The sequence below is a fragment of the Pyrgilauda ruficollis genome, unplaced genomic scaffold, assembly GCF_017590135.1.
Source record: "Pyrgilauda ruficollis isolate IOZ18807 unplaced genomic scaffold, ASM1759013v1 scaffold4, whole genome shotgun sequence".
NCBI classification, from domain to species: Eukaryota; Metazoa; Chordata; class Aves; order Passeriformes; family Passeridae; genus Pyrgilauda; species Pyrgilauda ruficollis.
The window spans coordinates 10936564-10957467 of record NW_024525489.1 but is presented as its reverse complement, the minus strand read 5'-3'; the positions used below and the strand labels follow the sequence as shown (position 1 = coordinate 10957467).

At 40.6% G+C, this 20904-nt stretch overlaps 1 protein-coding gene across 1 annotated transcript in view; it reads right to left on the bottom strand.

Annotated features, from left to right (window-relative positions):
* The window catches only part of KCNK5 (potassium two pore domain channel subfamily K member 5), a 30888-nt gene extending 10240 nt beyond the window's left edge, over positions 1 to 20648 (bottom strand). The window contains exon 1 of the mRNA XM_041477106.1: positions 20273 to 20648. Coding sequence (XP_041333040.1) covers positions 20273 to 20458 — 186 coding nt within the window. The 5' untranslated portion in view covers positions 20459 to 20648. The remainder of the gene's footprint in view (positions 1 to 20272) is intronic.
* Between the last annotated feature and the right edge of the window lie 256 nt (positions 20649 to 20904).

The window sequence follows — 20904 nt, the reverse complement described above, 5'->3', positions numbered from 1 at the left end:
CACTGGAAAAACACACAATTGTGGTTCCTGCCATCTATTTTCACTCCTATCTCTAGTGTAATGACAGACTTACCCTAACTGCTTGCTTGGACTGAAGTGCTCCCATCTGAATCACACTGGCAGTATTACCAGGGCCAGCACATGCGGCCAAGTGGACAAGCCTTTGAGGCTGCTTTCGCCACTTGACAGTCTCTGCATGATTACCCGAACCAGCAGGACTTAGGATAGCTGACCTCTCATTTCCCTCTCAGCATTATCTCTGTTTGCAGTACGAATTTCATGTTTGGCAGGGCAAGAACCATGCCAGATGTAAAAAGAAGTCTTTTAGCTGAGTCCTGGATTTCCTACTTCTCTTCTGTGGGGAATGGTTTGCGACCTTTTTTGAGAAAGAAAAATAAGACAAATGAACCACATTGTCTCAGTCTGACAGGCAACACCCTTGTGTCTTGCTAACCTGTGAAAGTTTTACTGTCCTTTACTGACCTATGCAGAGAGTTGACCTGAAAGCAAGAGGTTGGGGCAAGAGGTGCAGGATATGAGTCAGCAGCACCTGCATTACAGAAGGATGGTGGGAATTAATAAATTCCACATTAAGTGAAGAGGACATCAGTTGACTACACAAGTCTGGTTCTGGATCAGCTAAGCATAAAGGAGTGAATACCCAGCTGGCCTGTGTTAAACTAGGTTCTGCAAGACTCTTGATAATCCTAGAATTTGTATAGTCTGTTTTAACAAACAAAATCCAAGGCAGAAAAAAAGCTTGTTTCTAGCAGGACAATGGGGTTGTGGATGGTAGCCACCTACCACAAGGTCAAAGTTGAAACTGAAACAAAAAATAGGAAGTAGTCATTGAGGGAATAATGTTAACTTTCACTTCTACAAGAACAGAAACTCCACAGGCTTCATGCTTGATGTTGACAGATGTAAATAACACACACAACCAAAAGAATACATGAAGATATGCAAAAAACTAGAGATCACTAGGACTATACAGGATTCCTTCCCCCTTATCTATGAATTGAAACAGAAGAAAAAAATAAAAACAAACCCTGGAAAGCAAGTGTTATTCCCCAGGTTTACATTCCTATGTAGATCAACTACAAATAGCAGGAGAAAAATTTTCCCCTTGCTGTCATAACCAATCACTTTATAAATGCAGTGCAAGTGCTATTGCAAGTGCATACATATTTTACATTTTTCAATCAACAGTTTAGTCTTAAAATATAGTTCTCTTATCAAAGGACAAAGTTTTGAAAATTCCCAGTAGGGGAAAAAAATCCTGGCAAAATATGGATTAACATACTTCAAGGGAGGAGTTTTTTCCAACAATAGCAAGACTTTACCCAGAATGAGATATTTTCACACTTCTATCAATACAGCAGATAGAATATTATCTTCTCACTTTTCCACAGTCTAGGGAAAAAGAAGAACTCAAGTTTTGTTGGGTTTTTTTAACTGCTTCAACATGTCAGGGGTTTTTGTTTATTTGTGTGCTTTTAATAAGGCAATTATGAAAGTTATTTAAATTTGCTACAAGTGACTTTAAATGATCCACCAGTATCTTACAGCATACAAAACAGAAAGGTATATGTACAGTTCAAATGCATTGTATATAACACACTTTATCCAAAAGGTTATATAACAAGATTGAACTTGCTCTGCAGAAAAAGTTTGGCTAATCTTGTTGATTCTTCACTTACCCAGCCAACTTCTTAGTGTTTCATTCTGTCCGTGCAACAGTGCTTCTCAATGCATAAATTAATTACAGAACCAAGACACTCTATTGCTTTCCTTTCATTATGCTTTACGTTGGTCTGTCAGGAACTTGTGCCTTCACCTAAGCAGAATTTTTCTTACCTAATTGAGCCTCCAGCACATGCCTCTTCCTACAAAGCTGTCCCTACATCTAAGCCTGATAGTTAAAGAATGCATGTAAATACATGCCTGGTTTTCACTCTGCATAGTTTTGTGATACAACAGACAGCAAATTAGGCATCATTTCTGGCTGTTAGTTTAGAACACAGAACACCCAGAAGATTTCTTTACATGTCTTGTTCTTGATTTCTTATTTAAGTCATTTTGTCACAATTCATTATTGATTTATTTTTAAGTGGGAAACCTCCTGTTCTGAGACTTTGATATGGCTGGCACTTTTTTTTTTTTAAAGCAGTCTTGCTAGTTTTATTGCAATATTTTATTATCTCCGTTGAGGTGGAGAAAGCACAGAGTGGGATACCTTGTCCTTTACCGGACTTTGAAAGCAGATTCCAGTGAAAGCAATTAAGTACATGCTATGAAGAAAACTGGATTAGAGCTCAACATCCCCTTTAATTTACTGATTAACCAGCACAGAATAGGCTGTCCAGTAAGAACACCAAACACAAGAAACTACCAAACAAGATACTATCAAACACACAGAAACATGGAAATGGTCTTTACCAGAGAGAAAATACTCTTGACTAAATAACTGCGTCACTGCACTGTAAAGAAGCACTGTGTATGTCCTTTAAAGGGTGTGAGTTTGAAGAAGGATTAGAAAACATTGACATCTTAATCCTACACACATACCTTTACACTTGAGAATATTCACTATTTAGTATAATTCTGAGGAAGCTTCTGTAAGGTTTATTTACATTCTCAGAACTGATGAAGAAACTGACATCCTCCAAAGCAAACTGGAACTGCTCAACATGAGCTCCAAAATCTCTCTGCAAAAGAGTTTGTTGGATACGCCAGTGAACTCCTATTTGCATCTGAAGTTCTATCACACTAGCTGTTCTTAAAATTCACACTACCCAATCCCAGAATCATCTGTAAATGCAAAGAGTATTTAAACAACAGCATCCTTGGTATGGGTTAGCGAATCCATTGTGTTTGTGTGGCCACGCTTTGGTAGTTGGGGGGGCTATGGGGGTGGCTTCTATGAGAATCTGCTTGAAGTTTCCTCCATGGCCAGCCAGTTCCAAGATGGACATGCCACTGGCCAAGGCTGGGTCTAGCAGAAATGATGATAACACCTCTATGGTAATGTAGTTAAAAAGGAAAAAAATGTTATTGCTCTGAGGTAACTGCAGCCAGAGCAGAGAGGAGTGAGAATGTGGGAGGAGCAGCTCTGCAGACACCAAGGTCAGTGCAGAAGGATGGGTGGGAGATGCTCCAGGTTCTGGAGCTGAGATTCCCCTGCAGCCCCTGGTGCAAACCATGATGGAGCAGTCCCTGAAGCCCATGGAGGTCCCTGGGGATGCAGAGATCTTACAGCCTGTGGAGGAGCCCCAGACCAGAGCAGGCAGATGCCTGAGAAGAGGCTGTGACCCCATGGGAGGCCTGTGCTGGAGCAGGGTCCTGGCAGGAATGTGCAGACCCATGGAGAGAGCTCACTCTGGAGCAGGTTTCCTGGTAGGACCTGTGACCCCGTGGGGGACCCACGCTGGAGCAGGTTGTGCCTGAAGGACTGAACCCCACGAAAGAGTGACCCACAGTGCAGCAGCTCAGAGAGAACTGCTGTCCATGAGACAGACTCCTACTAGAGAAGTTCATGGAGAACAGTCTCCTGTGGGAGGGACTCCATAGCAGAGCAGGGGAACAACTCCTCTCCCTGAGAACTGGCAGGAATGTGTCGAGCTGACCATAACACCCCCATTCCCTGTCTCCCTGAGCCACTGAGTGGGAGGAGGTAGAGCCTGTGAAGGAGGGAGGGGTAAGGAGAAGGTGTTTTATTTCAGATTTATTTTACTTTTCATCATCCTGCTCTGATTTTGTCAGTAATAAATTCAATTAATATCCCCATGTTGAAACTGTTTTGCCTGTGATGGTAACTGGTGAGTGATCTCTTCCTGTCCTTATCTCAACTCACAAACCTTTCACTGTATTTTCTCTCTTCTGTCCAGTTGCGGAGGGGAGTGATGGAGAGACTTTGTTGAGTGCCTGGCATCCAACCAGTGTCAACCCACCACAATTTACTATTGCATACAGTCTCCAGCACCTTCCAAAAGTGTGTGAGTGAAGTTTTTCAAAAGAATTTGTGTTTAGATACAATGCAATTATAAATAAAACATAAGAGATAATACTGTCACACCTCCCTACCTTTATTAAGGATAGTGGCTTAAGAATCTGTCCTGACTTTGCAGAATAGATCTGCTTTCTACCTATTCTACCAAGCGGAAAAGAGTTTTCCCACACCTTCTCCCAGGCACTGATACTAGATAGTATTTTTCCACCCTTTCTCTTCAGCACCATTATTTTAACACAGCACCAATTACACACATGTTAAACAATGCAGCAAGTTCTTCAGTGGACCGAGTCTCAAAAAGAACAGAGTGATAAATTTCATTCTGCGTTTTTTTCTCCTGAGTTTTATTTCTCTCTTATTTCTCCTGGCAATTTCAGGATTTTTTCTCCTGGGTTTTATGTTTTGGCAAGTGCAGAGTGTCTGTGGGAACAATGCTAAAATGATGAATTTGTAACAGAGACCAAGCACTTGGCTTTGTTAATCCGTAACTGCTGACAGTGACAATGCAGTGAAAAGAGGAAATAATTAATTTAACATATGAAGGGCAGTCTCATTAAAGACAGTAATACAGGCACAAGCACCTCTCTTTGTCTCTGTGTCCTCTTATTCTATATTCTTCCTAGCTGGCAAAATGAATGAGGGTAGAGAATGCACATTTGTCACAGACAGAAACACTCTTTATTTCAGTCTTTTAAGTGCTCATCTGTTTTCTTGTTTTTCAATTAAAATTTAATCAGACTAAGTGATACTTTAGAAAGGCAATCTGTTAATTAACCCGCATTAGACAGCAGAAATCATGCTCTTCAAGTACAATCTCAATTCATTATCCAGAAATAGCTCTCATTAGTCAGAGACAAGAAGGGAGGGAAAGATTTTACATACAAATTTAGAAGATATATGCTCTGCTCTGGTTTTCGCTTGTTATCTGAAGGCCATGCAATAAATCATGAACTTAGAGGAGATGTAAAGAACCATCTCTTTACATGCCTGGAAAGACACATGAAACTCTAATTGTGGCTTAAATGTAATATTTATGAGTCTGGAAACTTCAGGACACAGTCCAGTGGAAACAAGTTGTGAATTTACAGATAAATTAATTCTACATCATTGTTTGGAAACAGGAAAGGTAAATAATCCTACCAGCTATTCCCTGCTTGAATAGATGATCAAAATTAGACAAAGCATGAGCAGCATGAAACAGGATACATAAGACTTGATGATAAAAATTTTAGGCATTCTATAGCTATTTGCTATATTGAATATTTTTTTTCCTACTTTCCCCTGCACACACTCCACCCACCACCACCTACCCCCCCCAATTAAAACCAGACATTCACGTGCTGGCCATTTTAGTAATTCATAGAGGTGTAAATGCTGATCACTGTGATGAATTCTATTCTATCTACAAAAAGTCCACAGGATTGCTTCTGCTTGGAGAAACAGTCTTAGTATTGCGTAATGTTCTGCAAGATTAGTGGCTCAATCAGTGCTGGTAACTAGCACCACCACCTTTTCCTTCCCTCCAAGGTGGACACAAACATCACAAAGTGTATTGATATACTTGAGTTTTGCAGGAAAAGTTACAGCTGAGTAATAAACCTAATCAAGAGAGCTTTCCTGAGGATATGATGCTTCCCAAGATGCAAGTGCACATTTTTTTTGTGTGCCACTTGGCACGGAGAACAAAGACTGACTTTAAAAGTTAGTGGAAAATATCTTGGTAAACAATTCCCACTGAAATGATGAGAGAATTATCTCCTGTGGGACAAAGAATGGGTGGAGCTCAAACTTAACACTCCTAGCTTCCCAACTTCTGCAATATCTGAAAATTAATAGAAAATCAGTAGTTCCAGGAAAGGCTCTTGATTTAATAACAGAAAGTGCCTGCCTGTAGAAGAGAACCATGGAAAAATCATTTGACCTAGTTCAATTATAGGGACAACAGACTAGCAAAATACAGTTTGAAACTCATAATTTCCTACTTCAGTCTAGGCTGTAAACTTAAGTTCTCCTTGAATTAGCCTGCAGTAAGAGGAGAATTCCAAAACTTCCGTATGTTGAAAATGGACCTCACTGCCCTTGAGAACAACATAGGTTTTGTCATCAATTTTATTTAGAGAAGATAAGCAAGTTGTACTGCAAAAATAAAGGGTGAGAGGAGATAGCGTTGCTTTCTTTTTACTGTATCAGAAACTATAATGCAAGACCACAAACAAAAGCCACTTAAACAAAAAACCAGTTTGGTATAGGAATAAACAACAACAAAAAAAAGTCTGAATGAAACTGAACTGCAAATTAAAACAGGCTCTCAACCAGGCAATAGCTGTTAATCAAAGCATTCAGCATGGTAGTGTATAAGAACCTGTCTAAACCATGGTCCAGATTAACAGTGATTAGTTTAGCTAATGTAAATATTTCTGCCATGTGGTGCATGTTAGAGTAAGATTTTGGATCTGGAATCCTTATTACTACTATAGTGCACTGTGGAGCATATTTTTGTCCTTTAGTAAAATCCTCTATGTAAGAGGAGGAGGTCTTCAGGGAAATGTTGGGAGAAAGTGTTTACTCTTTTACCATTTTCTGTGGCTCCATTTAAAGTGGTGCAGGAGCTCTACCTCAAGGATGGACACAATGCTGAGTGCCCAAGAGATAAATGGTGAAGAGCAAAACAAATTACTTGGAAAGAAACAACTCTACTGATAAATAGAAGACTAATATTTTTGCAGCATAAGCTTGATTTATTTTTTCTCCTGACAGACTTCCAACAATAAAGTCTTTAAGTAAGGTTTGAGCCATACAGAATACATTTCCTTTACTGAATATACTAGTGGTTCTACAAAGTGGATGCATTTCCCTACTGACTTTGTGAAGCCTTATCTTTGGGCCACATGGAAAGTAAGTACAATTCAAAATCACTGATTTTGTAATGATAATTTGCACTCCTTATTTGTACCAAGTGCTATTCCACTGAAGGTTTACAGATGGCTGTTACGTCTACAGCTACAGACATAACATAAAAGCTGTCCTCTTTGGATTAAGCACATTTTGCATGAAAATATTCCATCTGACAATGGAAACAGAACACAAATCTGAGCAACATGGTCCAGTGAAAGGTATCCCTGCCCATGGCAAGAGGCTTGGAACTGGATTATCTCTTAAGTCTCCTTCCAACACAAACCATTCTATAATTTTGTTCTTTTGTTTGTAAGAAGCAATGCAAGAGTAACATTTGTCTTTGCAGCTTTCCATCATAAGCATCTATTTTACAAAACAGTGTTTTAAAAATAGGCAGTATAAGACATTTTCAGTCAAAACACACATATGTGTTTTCTAAAAATTTCTCACATGGTGTACAGGAGTGTTTGTGGAAACCTGTTGTAGTCTGCCCAGACATGATTTGGATAATGCTTATTGATTTCATGGTCTGCAACGAGTTCTATGTTTTGCCTTTCTCCATCCTCATGGAAACTTCCCATTGCTTTCTCACACTACCTTTACTGAAAGGAATGTCCTGAATCTGAGGCTTCATTTTTCATGCAGTAAAATTCAAGAATAAAGTCACAGAAGGATGTTCAGCCCAAACAGGGTTGGACCTAAGCACACCTCCTCACTAAGGCAAATTGAGGCCAAGCCAGCATTGCTCATGTGAATTGACAGTAAAACAGGGTAGTCAGGCCTTTGGAAGTATCTGTGCTCTTTTTATACCATGTAATCAATCAAGTATGCAATCAAGCCTTGAAGAGAAAGTGAATGTGACACCACTGATCAGAAACCAAGCAGTTTTAAGATGCTACATGGTGAATTTTGAAGGGTTTTGGCAAACTGAACCATTACAGTTGAATGAATAAGGCTTTCCCTCACTACCAACCACCGCTATCCTGCTGCTAATTTAGCTTTGACATAACAACTAGCTAACAGCATGCTTGATTAGAGACCTCCCAGACCAGATGTATAAAATAGAAGACTGGGGTAAACGACTGTGATGAAAGAATTAATTAATTCTGCAATAACCCCCCCAAGTTTTGGAGTAGTTCCTGCTTTAGACTACAACATGAAGTCATTGAGATTTAGGTGGTAAGAGTCCATGAAAAACCAATTTAAACAACTGGAGTTCTACTTCTGTTATGCAGTTCAAATAAATAGGTGTTACTGTTTCCTTTGGAAAAAAAGGTCTAATCTGTAGGGAAATTAACCTGTTGGAGGCATGTCAATATTTTTACAGCATACACTGTTTAAGACTTGCTTGTGTATGATGTATAGCATGGACAGTTAATTTTCCCATAAGTCATAATTCATAGGACAAACAATGTGAGGGATATTAATGGAAAGAGATCAACAAGGTTATTTCCTTTTTGTGACTTTCTGCAGAGTTAAATAATAAGTGAAACCCTTAATTCAGCAAATAAGTTAACTGGAACTATTTTGTCATTGCAGAATTGAATACTGAAGCTTCCCTACTTGTGATACTTGCAGATCCTATGCTTCAGCAAATTGCTTAGTTTTATTTCCCCTTTTGATTTCTGTGCAATGGATGTAAATACCAACTGTTTTGAAGAGGCATCTGGCTTTTCTGACAGATCAAGACTACAGAATTTAGCAGTTCATATGTATTTTCCCCCTGTTAATTTCAGGACTAGATTACAGTTTTATGAACTACTTAATAAACTATTTTGATGAAAAGCATATTCAGTGCTTTACCAGCATTCCCTTGCTCTTTTTGATTAATGCAGTAATAGAAATGTTTCCTTTTCATTTTCCCAAGTTCCACATAGACATGTTTTGAAGACAAATTAGCTAAAGGTTATTAGCTGCATGAGAACTGCAGCTGTTCTGCAGATGCTGAGTGTCCCTACTTTTCAATGACTTACCAACATTCTCATTCAGAAATAAAACCTATCAGACTATGTCATAGCTTTCATTAGTATAGCTTAATTTCGTGAACTTCTGTTCCAAAATGCTTATAACACACTTTGCCTTGGATGGGGAAAAGAGAAAAAAAAGTATTTTGACAACTTTTATGTTGCATCAACTGAAATTAAGACACTGGAATAATCTGTAATACCAGATTAGGCTTCCTTCCTATCTGAATACATACATGGTGACTAATGTAGCCAACTCCCCTTTAGAAGGGCTTTGGAAAATGCTGTTGTCCCCATTTCAGAGATAAGAAAGTGGAAGCAGAAGAGTCAAGAGTTTAATCAAGCCCTCACACCAGCTGGTGACCTATGTTAGGCAGGGTTAGAACCAGACAGTGTCTGCATGAGACTCTTGCAACAGAGCTGGTACCGATTACATAAGCAGATGGTAACCCATGGAGCAGTCTGTTTCCAAAATAATACATTTCAGTTCAGTTGCAATTGATTTAAGTAGATTTAAATTAAACCAAAACAGTCCTATTGTCAATAAAAACACAGTTTATTGAGAGGAATTTATTAGATGCAGAGGGGTTGGACAGAAAATGTTGATATTACACAAGAGAAGTAGAAGAGGAAACTGAATTTAAAAGGAAGCTTCCGCCACCCCCTCCCTCCCAACCTGCCACGCTCTCAGTGTATAAGAATAGTTAATTAGGACAAGTCAAAACACAAGTGATCCAAGCTTGACAGCTTTGCTTACAGAGGCCCAATAAGCTTTTCAACTCAGTGAGTGACTTGAGGCATTAAGTAACACTGCATACTATATTCTCTCCAATTTACAGCCATGCATTAAAATATGCTTCAGGTTAAGAAATTTACAGAAAGCTACTTGTCTAGAACACTCTAAAAACTGTTTGGTTTCTTAGGCACTAGGAGGAAAATTCCACAGACTTTTGGTTTCATAAGCACTTTTGTATTTCATCCCCAAATTTCAATACAACTTTAAAGGTGTTCTTTCTCTGAAGACATGCTAGAGGCTGCTGCCGAAGTATGCTAGTAGCATCACATACCTCATTTCCTATCTAACAACATATCCTAACAACTTACTTGTCTGACAATTCAGTGAGTTTACACATGCTAGAATAAAAACCTTGCTTGTCCCAACAGCATCAAATAAAAAACTGAAAGTGATCAGACTTGGGTGGAGCAGAGTACTACTTGCAACAACATTTTTAATCAGGTAGACTTTTGAACTACAGAACAGGAACAAGAAAAAGACACACAGTTGGCTATTAACTCTTTAGGGTAGTACCTTCACTTAAGCCACCTTATTAAGCCAAACAAACAACGAGGTTTCCAGGGTCAACCAAAAACTTTTCATAACTTCAACCACACCAGTCTATCTCCCTATACCATTCCTGTATCAGGCAGGAGGAGGAGGAGGCAACGCAAGGCATGCTTCTAATGTCAACAGGGACAGGATGCTTTGTATGACTAGCAAGGTAATGGGTTTATCTTAAGGGGTCTAACAAGGGCAAAAAACCTGCCACAGAAAGGCTCTTAGCTTTGAGGTTTCTGTTATTATGTATTTAGCTTTATCCAGGGCTTAACCTGAAATAAAATGTTTTTATGTTACTTACTATAAATCTCTTCAACACTAGATTAACTGAAGACTGATCTTTGAGGAGGACTGGGGAAAGAAAGAGCGGAGGCTGCTCTGAACAAATGTTTTCAAATACAGAGATCTCCCGGCACAGTTACGGCAGGCTGGAAAGAAGTGTGATCAGTAACTAAGATAACAGACTAGGAAACAGTCTGACCTAGACAGTCTCAGACCTGTAATAGCTTGGTTTGCCTGCCTATTTCTTCTGCTGGCTGAGTGTATTATACTGGCAATAACATGAGTTTGCTGCTAAAAGCTAGCCATGCATTAGTGTATTTATTAAACACAGTTGTGTCAGCATATATACACACCCCCCCCTTTTTTTTTTTTGCAGTAACTATATAACATTAAAAACCATATACACAACATATGCACTAAAACACAATCTTCTGCTATTTTAATACATTTAGCACTACACTAACAAGTACACAGAAGGAGCTTTCTTACCAAGGGAGCTTCCAAACACTAACTGACAGAAAGCAGAACAGATACTGCTTCAATCGTTCTCCAATAATCTTTTCAGTCCTGTACCACATCTAGTTACTGGTCAAACCCCACAGGTAAACCAGAAATTGCAGGTATCTTGTAGAAAGGATTTTAACTAAGTGAAAAAGTAAGCCTAGTCAACTGAAAAATCTTTCCACTTTAAAACTACCATGCACACTTTCAGATTCACAATATTTCCCATCCATTTGCAGGTTTCCCCTGAACAGCTAGTACAAGACAAATTGCAGGCAAAGAGTAATGTACAGCATTGATGTGTGGTAGGTAATTAACAGACTCTCTTCTCACTAACAGACTCACTTCTCAACTGTCCCATCCCTGAGGATGCACGAAAGCCAAACCACTTTGTCACCTTCTTGCTACTGTATTAAAGGCAAGAGGGATCAACTGGCAGAAGTACCATAGTTGTTGTCTTCTGCTACTCTTTTCCTTCCTAGCTCAGATTTCCTGCAACTGAGATCTGTGACTGTTCAGCATCATCTAGTACCTTCTCCAAAGGTACTAAGGAAGTCAACAAAACCACAGAAAAGCTGCAGTTGTCTCAAATAAGTGAGACCTGAGACAGAGGAAGCACTCACACCTTTCTAAGTAGAGACCCCTGAAACTGCTCACATACAAGATCCTAAGGAAGTCAACAAAACCACAGAAAAGCTGCAGTTGTCTCAAATAAGTGAGACACTTTTTCCAAGATGCACAGAATTCAGCTGAAAACACCTACTCAATATCTAGTGTGAAGCTACTTTATGACAGTGTTTCTCCACTAGGAGACAAGAAGTAGCCACCTGTGTGGACATCTGTCCAAATAACCAATTGTCTAATTGTAGGAGAGCTGAACAAGCATTATTAAAACATGCAAATAAAGCCAAGGCATTCTCAAAGTTTGAACTATATTTTACTTCTCCTAAATATAATACAAAGACATCTAATCTCATTTCATTAATCAAGTTGACAGCTTTAGGACCTTGCAGATAATATGTAACAACTTCATGAAAAAGCACTGTTATCCTATAGTCACAATCCAGTTAAGACACTACCAGAAAATCTAGTATTCCTGTAACAAATAATGTAGAGACACAATAAAGATGACTGCAGGGTTTGCTGCTACACAGAAGCAACTTTAAAATTTTGTGCTCTCTCTTTAGCCTTTCCTTGCCTTCCACCTGAAAAGCCATGAAAAAAGGTGGAAACGGGCAAGTGGTTATTTTAAAAGGGCAATTGATAGGGACACAGGTGAAAAATTTTCAAAGTGCACTAATAAAAATAAGAAAGAGTGAAGTATAAACTCCAGTGCCCTTCAAAAACCCTTGTGCCAACAAGGCAAGCATTGATTGCCCTCTGTCATTCTGCAGTCACGTACACACCACTTAGACAGGCCTGAAGCCTTAACTGGCAGGTTATCATAGATCAACTATTTAACTTGATTTTAACATATTTGCGTTACAGTCTGTAGCTGGTTAACAGCAACTGTAAGAGCTGAGCATGTGGTAGGTTGAGCGTTCCAGCCAGACTAATGCAAGAGAGGCTAAGGGAGAAGTCGGTATCACAGTGAGCTTGATTAAACCCTTCTCTTTGTTCAGCTGCTTGGCTCCAAACACCTCCCGTTTCTTTGGTGCCTGGAGAAGACTCATCAACCTCACTTCCATTACAGGCCAGAACCCATCTACTTACAAACTGCCATTTCTCTAGCGAGGGACCAAACAGGATTCTTGAGCAACTTTCCTCCAAAGCTTTTTTACTCATTTGGAGCAGGCTGGGAGTAGCAAAGAAGAGCAGCAATATGAGCATTTGGAGGTCACACAGTGAAGTCATCACTGATATTCTGATATATTAGCCAGGCCATCACAAATACTGTATCATATCTGGCTTTGCTTTCTACCTTGGGACCTTCACAACCCTTTGCAGAATTATTTTCAAGTTCCATCAGCTATTACTCACTCACTGCCATTATCTGACAATCTTGTGACTTACTTTGCAGTCCAAATGAATGTTAACTGTCACTGTTGTTAGCAAGTATCAGAATACAGAGACCTGTGATAGGTCCAACTGGGACATTTTTGCACCTTTTGTCACCTCAAAGAGACATACAGGTCTGTGTTTTGCTTCTCAGCAGTTGGAAAATGCTTACACAGTATTTGCAAGACACAGAACAAAGTCAATTTACTATGTGCCAGTTTGCTCAATCATGATCTGTATCTACCTTTTCATTAAGGCAGAAATATAGTCCTACAGACTGGCTGATCTGTAGCAATCGACCCCACAACAGAGGCTAAAAAAGATAGGTCCATCGTAAGAAACACTACAGACACACATACAGTTAGAAAAGGAAACACAACCTATTATTTGTTTCCTATTTCATTTGTATCACTCACATTTCTTTCTCCTAAGAAAATCTGTGTATGAGGTTTGATTTTAAAACATTCCAGAAGCTATTTTGCACCCAAGAGTGTATTTGATCCACTTGAGTTCCTACAACACAATGCAGGGGGGGAAAAAAAAGCAAATTTCGCTACTGATTTGACTGTAAATTGTTCCTAGGCGTGTATTGCCCTAGTAGCTCTATCTCTCCTGCCTACAGTTCAAGTGTTGGTAAGTACATAAATAACAAAATAAAATCTAAAAACCCCAATAAAAAGACATGGTAATTTAAGGTGGGAGGACACAGAAAACAAACAGCCAGCCTGAAGTTCCCTGCTAAAGAGCCTGGTGTTTTAAAGAAAAGATCTAGTAATGCTAGAAACAGCAGTGCTGATGAGGGACCTGATAGAATCAAGACAGAAAATAAAGCAAGACGAAGTTCCTTCAAGCCCAAGGCATCTGCTCAGCAGACAGAGCTAGCAAAAATGCAAAGTACATATTGCATGCTTATTTTAAAAGTTCAATCGGTCTCAAAGTGTGGCTCTCCTGAGGATGTCTGTAGCACCACAGGCGGTGCTTCAGGATTTTGATTCAACTGAAGAGTGCAACTCTTCCACTTGTCCTGTTACCACATTCTGTTACACACGACAGAGCAGACTCAGTTTGTGATGAGCTCAGTTTGGACCAAAGCAAGCCCAAAGACATACTACTATTCCAACCTACTCCAGGGAAGATATTTAACTACATGTGCCTATGTAGTCAATCCATAGACTCAAACAAGTGCCAGGGCAAAATAAAACCTCTGCAAATCACAGGCATTGTGATCAGCAGATCCACAGCACCAAAGCGCAAAAGCATTCTCCTTTGCTCCTCAGCTGATCAGATTATTTACTCTCACTTGTAATCAAGCTTGTTTCTGGGTTGTGTACTATTATATTGACATCTAATTGCACTACCAGCAAGGAAAACAACTGTTCTGAAAGTCAACAGCATTCAGACAAAAGCAAAACAATTCATTGTGTTTAATTATTAATACATAGCAAAAACAACTTGTTTTTAAAAAGGAAATCTGTACAAACTCATCCTTCCACTGTATCTTCACTGGCTACAGAAGGTATCTTGCAAAAACCATATATACAGTATGAACCAAAGCACAGAACAAGCTGTTAATAACTTGCAAAACTACTTGCATGCCATGGTCTCTAGAGCAGAGCTTGCCAAAAACACACCTAGTAGCAGAAGGTAACATATAAGGTCATACAAACATTCAGTTCTAAGGTAAGAGAAGGACAGCATACTAGGAACACTCAAAGATTAAGTTCATAACAGGAAAAAGGAAAAGCCCATAGCAGAAAAATTATGGCTTCTGATCGATTGCTATTGCTCCATCAGTAAAGTTGCAGTGTATGCACTATCAGCTTTGTTTAACTATTTTCCAAGAAAGTTCAAACAATTTAATGGTTAAACAGGGAAAAGGGAAAAAAAAAAAGAAAACACAACAGAAAAGCATGCCTGCTTACATTTGGTTTCCTGTGTAGAAACACAGAGAGAAAAGCTGTGGTGTAACACAGCTAGACAGCAGGAGAATTTCTTCACAGAAAGGGCTGTTAAGCATTGGAATGGACTAGCCAGGAAGGTGGTGGAGCCACCATCACTGAAGGCATTCAAGAAACAACTGGACATGGCACTCAATGCCAGAGTCCACTTAACAAGTTGGTGTTTGGTCAAAGGTTGGACTCTGTGATCTCAGAGGTCTTCTCCAACCCTAATGATTCTGTGCTGCCTGTCCTCAATTCTTTTCTAATGTTGCAGTGGCAGTACTCCTAAGTCACACTCTGAGGCATCTTAGTCGGCTGTGGACAATGGTCCTATATTTTCATCTTAAATTATAGTTGCTGAATTTAGACGATGCATAATTAAGATATAAATTTGAAAAATCTAGGAACACCTATTTCACATGCATAAGCCTTAATTTACACTGTCAAGATTTCATATGAAAGATATTAGAAGCAGTTAACAACTCTGTTTCATTGGCAGTCACTCGTCCTTGTTTGAAAGATGCTCAGCTTCACTTTGCTCAGACTATGAAAAAGGCTTTGCCTTAAAAGAGACAAGTCAACTGGAATTCCAGATAATTAATTCAGTCCCCTATTTATCCACCCCACCTTCAACATGTTCAATGAAAGGGATCAGGACGGTAAAGAGCAAACAAACAAACCCAAGTAAGTCTAGAATCTCATTTATGCATCTCCTGAAGAGCACAAAAAAGGGAAAATATTATGAAAAAGATGCCCCTATTAACTTCACAGTGAAAAACAAATCACTCAATAAAGGCTAAGCAAAAGCCATCATCTCTGGTACATGTTGAACAAAGCACTGAAAACCTAGTCCAAATTTTTAAGAAAACTTTAGTTTTTCTAGTTTGTACACTCTTGCAAAAGTATTGCACATAGATTAAACCTTGAGGTAGCAGCTTGAAATTAAAGCAATGTGGCAAACAATGTTCGGAAGCAGAGAATAATCTTAAATTTTCTCAATTTCCACGAATATTCAAGCAAGAACATCCAAGCAAGCTTCACCATTTTCAAACACAAACCAAAATCCTGGAAACGCACCTGCAGGTACTTGTGAAAAGTGAAGACACTTTAAAAACTAGGGGAGAAACTACTGTTAATTCACTTAACTGTTATTTTCTTTAGCATAAATCATGTGCCATGTATATTCCAGCAGCCATCCTTAAAAGTCTTCTAAAGTGTTTGTTCACAGCACTGGGCTTTAAGTCTAAACATTTAGGTTTCCAAAGTTATATTTCAGGCCTGCTTAGAGTCTTGTATGCTTTTCAAATAAAGACTCCAATTATTTTTTCTCATACTCAGTATGTTTGTCTGCTTCCCCTAAACACAGGCAGCAGTTTCTCTTTTCATTTTATTGCTGTTTTAAAAGTAACCATTTTCACTCATCTGCAAATGATTCCTTTTCTTTTCACCAGCCTTGATGTTTATCAATGGGAAGAGTATCATTTTTCAATGACTGGTGGGCAAGTAGAAGATTTCCTGGTAAATAAGACGTGGCCCAGCATAGGCAAACCTTTGCTCGCGTGTGAATAGACATGAGGGTCAAGAGGGCACCTCCTTGCATGAATAGCTCCTTTATCATTAAAGCTGATGTTTCACAACCAGCATGGAGCAATAAAGAGTAAAAGTAAGGAACTGGAGAAATGACTGAAATGGGAAATGACTGAATCAACTTATATTTGGTTCAGTCTTCCAAACTCCCTCCTACAGCAGGGTAGATAAAGGGGTCAGCACTGAATCCCTGCTTTGCTGCCCTTCCTAAAGAGTCCCAGGACTTAGGGCCACTGAAACAAGTGGCAGTGACAAGCCACAGAATTGTATCAACAGACGAAGCTGTTACACTACTTTTAAGATCCTACAATGATGATAAATATGATATAGTGACATTAATACTAACAATGTTAATTTCTGCACATATTCCAAAGAGTTATGAGACATTTCTCTTCCCAAGTAATTGTACATAGATGGGGGATTACACAGCTCCTTGTTTCAAATACACAGTTGTGGTCGAGGGTCTTTGGAGGATTAAATAATGTGAATAATGTGGCATCTCAGCCACATTTATATGTGAGCAATCAGCTCTACCCAGAAGAACATGGACAGGCAGAAACCAGCCTATACACTGCCCAGGGTGAGCCACCTTTAAAATCAGGGTCTACATAATGTTACTCTGAGAAGTCCTTAAGTACTTTACCTCTTACAGTTATGATAAATAGTATAGTGCTCTCAACGATCAAAAGCAAATGGATTCTTCATACAAGAGACTCCTAAAAGTTGCTTTTAAGCAAGTTTATTTTTAGGCATTTCTCAGGATGGAGGGAAAAGGCTTTCTTTTTAGCATATCCTCTAACACTCAGCTTGTAAATTTCTGCGTGTTAAACACATTTCAATAAACATTTATTATGGTGTATTTCTACTGTAATACATTGTGAAATTTTTATTACAGAATATAAACTTAGTATTTGACCAAATAAGCCCACTTAATAATCAGTCAAACTGTTGGTACAGAGATGCTGATCTGTACCTGAGCTGAGAATCTGTGCTGATAACCTATTTGTCTTTTTAAGTGCTCAAGATCAATGCTGCAGATCTGGCTTTGTAGTCATTCCACACAGTTTCCATTGCACTTACAGCTAGCATTAGGCTCAAAGAACACACGAGCTAACCTGGGTGGGGAACAAGGGCAGCAGAGAGACCCGTCTCTGAATAAGTCAGTCCTTGTCACCTTTCAGGCTGCTTCTGGAAACAAAATTGGTATTGTTAGTTCAACTTGAATATTTCTTGGCATCCTTGCATTTTACCAACAGCCATTTCAAATTCTACATTTGGTGATATTTGCTTAAGAAGATTGTCTTAAATAGAACATCAGAGAACTAACAGCAAAGCTCAACATGGCTCTGTAAAGTCACAGGAATATCAGTGGGGACCAAAAACAGAGTGAAAGAAAACCCTTCAAGATCAAATCACCTATTAAAAAAAGGGACAACAGCAGAAAAACGAGTTAAACCACGGAAAATCCCAAGAACAAGTTTAGGGAGTCCTTGGAAGAAGCCAGAGGAAGAGGCTCAGAGGAACAAGATAGAAGTGGGGATGAGGATGGGTGGGGAGGTGTAAAAAGCCCATTTTTCAAATCAACGACGTTCTGGCTGTGAATAGAGAATAAATGTGGAGGTTTAACAAGAGAAGAGGATGATCAGGATTTGTGAAAGAGATGCTAGCGATGCTTTAAAGATACAACAGAAGCAGCATTGAGTGGCTGAGAAGGGACAACTACAAAGACTATTTCTATATACTTTACAGCTTACTCGGGACAGAATCCTGATGTCCTTACATGATTCCCCCCCCCTCATCAGTTAGCCTCAGCTAGGTTAGATTTCACCCTGCCATTGTCCTCTGACAGTTATGACACACTCCCCTCTTTCCCATCACTTCTTACATAGAAGTTGAATATGAACAGGGACAAAACTACAAGTCTAAGAGAGCAGGTAGTAAAGTTTGCAGTTACCAATAAGAGTGAAATAAAATCATTTACATTTGAGCTAACCTGAACTTAGGATGACAACAGAATATCTATGTGGGATCATCAGACTAGCAAGACTGGACATAGAAAGTAGGATAGGATTGAAAGAAGTGCAGAGGGAAACCTCAAACCACGTATAATATTATCATGAGGGGCTAATGCATTGAAGAGGAAAGGCCCTCCACGTTTTTTCATGATCATCTTGTATTTTAAGGAAAAAAACTCCAAAACCAAAAACCCCCCAACTTTCTGCCACTTCAGGATTCATTGTGATACACATCATGGGAAAAAATACCCAAAAAATAAAACCCCGTTAATGATTCCCTCATACCAACATAATTTTCATAATAAATTGAGGTAGAATGTAGATTCTGCATTATGTCTGCAGCAAGTTAAGCGTGCCAGGCACATCCCAATCCAAACAATGCTTTTTTCCTTGAGGACATTAAAACAGGTTTGGGATATAAACTAGAGCAAGACTTCATTAAGACTCCAGAACAGCAAAAACATACTCCAAACACATAACATGTCTTTCATTTTCCAACATCTCTTTATAGTTTCAACCCTCTACCCACCTGTTCCACTAAATGCCACAGACACTTAAAAAGGCACTAAAGATGGGAACAATAAGGACACTGCGACCAGAAAGCTCTGCTATCAGAAGCAGACAGAAGGAAGCCACCAACCGAAGAAAGGGAACTTTTAACCACAAACTTTTAGGATAAAGAATCTATACTCTTCCAAGCTTGAACAGTATCGATTACACCAAGAAAACTAATGAGCCACTTTGCCATTCTTCTGTATTTGAGCATTTCAATCGACTTTTAGTGAAGTTTACTGTTAGAAAACAAAGTAATTTTATAAAAAATCAAACATAATGAACAGAAAATCTACTCGGTATAAATACTTCTGAAATTAAAGTCCCAAATGGCTCACTCTCACCAATGGAGCCCCACATATCTGGGCAGCCTGTGTTTCATAGTTCACTACTGCTTACCACGACATTTTTACGGATTCCACGTCCATAAGAAGGTACTAAGTAAGTTTATATTGCTCTCGGATTTAATACACGCTATCGATTAATAATTAGGTTTGAAGAGCATTCTGCCAGATGAGCGAGACAGGACGATTATCAACTCCTTATGGCTTGGAAAAAAGTCAGTCTCCTAGAGTATAACAGCGCAGGAGTTGCGAGCATCCCTCCGTGCGAGCCTCTCCCCCAGTTACCCCGACCGACCTGCACGACCCCCAGGCATTTAGTAAGGGAAGTAATAAAAAGAAAACAAGAGAAAGGGAAGAAAATCAGACCAAACACAAGAGGATCGAGACACTTTGCTTCACCTTCCCTTCCTCTTAACACAACATCCATTGAGGCAGAAGGAACCGCCGTGGGTGCTAAAACAAGAGACGCATTCACGGGCGCCGGCTTGAGCAGAGGGCGGGAGCACACTCCGGACGGCACCTCTGGGCCGATCCGCTGAAAATCAACCCCCGGCTCCTTTAGCACTCACAGGGAAAGAGAAGGCAACGCGGACCCATTTTAAGGCTCTGTCATTAAGTAGTCAGGAACGATTAAGAGGTTTCCCTCCGATCCCGCTCGAGGGACAGTTTTTCGGCACCGGGCTTTGTGAAGGCACAGACGCCGTCGGGCTGTGCCGGGTCCCGGCTGGTTCCTCAGCCCGCCCGCCCACGGCCGCGGGGCTTTCCGCTCCAGGGCGCCCGGCAGCACCTGCTGCCGCTGCTACCCCCCGGCCCCAGCCCCGGTCCCCGCGCCGGCGGCGTTTGCTGTACCTGCAGGATCCTGTCCAGACCCTCTTGGCCCAGGCAAGGGAATTGCTTGAGCAGCTCCGTCTTCTGCCGCTTATAGTTGTCGGTAGCCGAGCGCCAGTGGGGCTCCTCCAGCACCTCGAAGATCGCCGCCCCAATGGACAGGTAGAAGATGATGGCCGAGGTCAGCAAGGGGCCCCTGTCCACCATGGTGCTGGCGGTAGGCAAAGCGGGCGGGCGGGCGGGCGGAGCGCGGCGGGTGGGCGAGCCGGGGCGGGTGCCCCACGCTGCGGCCGTGGGTGCCCAAAGCCACCCTGTCCTTCCCCTGACACCTCTGCCTACCCCGGCCGTCTGCCGTGCCTCCTCTCCCGGCTTCTGCCGCGTTCCCTTAGAGTCTTCCACACTCCCCACCCACTCTCTCCTCCTCCCTCCTCCGCAGCGCTCCACTCCCCCGGGCTGTCTCCTTCCCCTAGTTTTCTCCCCTCCCTCCAGAACAGCGATTTGAATCTGGTGCTCTCCCGCTTCCTCTCTTCCCCCCCGCTCGCGCATGCGGCGCTGCCGCCGGGGAGCGGCTGGGGACCCGGCCCGCGGCCTGGCCGGGGGCGGGCGGTCCCCGTAGCGCGGGAGGGCGGCGGTGGGGTCCGGCCGTCGCCATC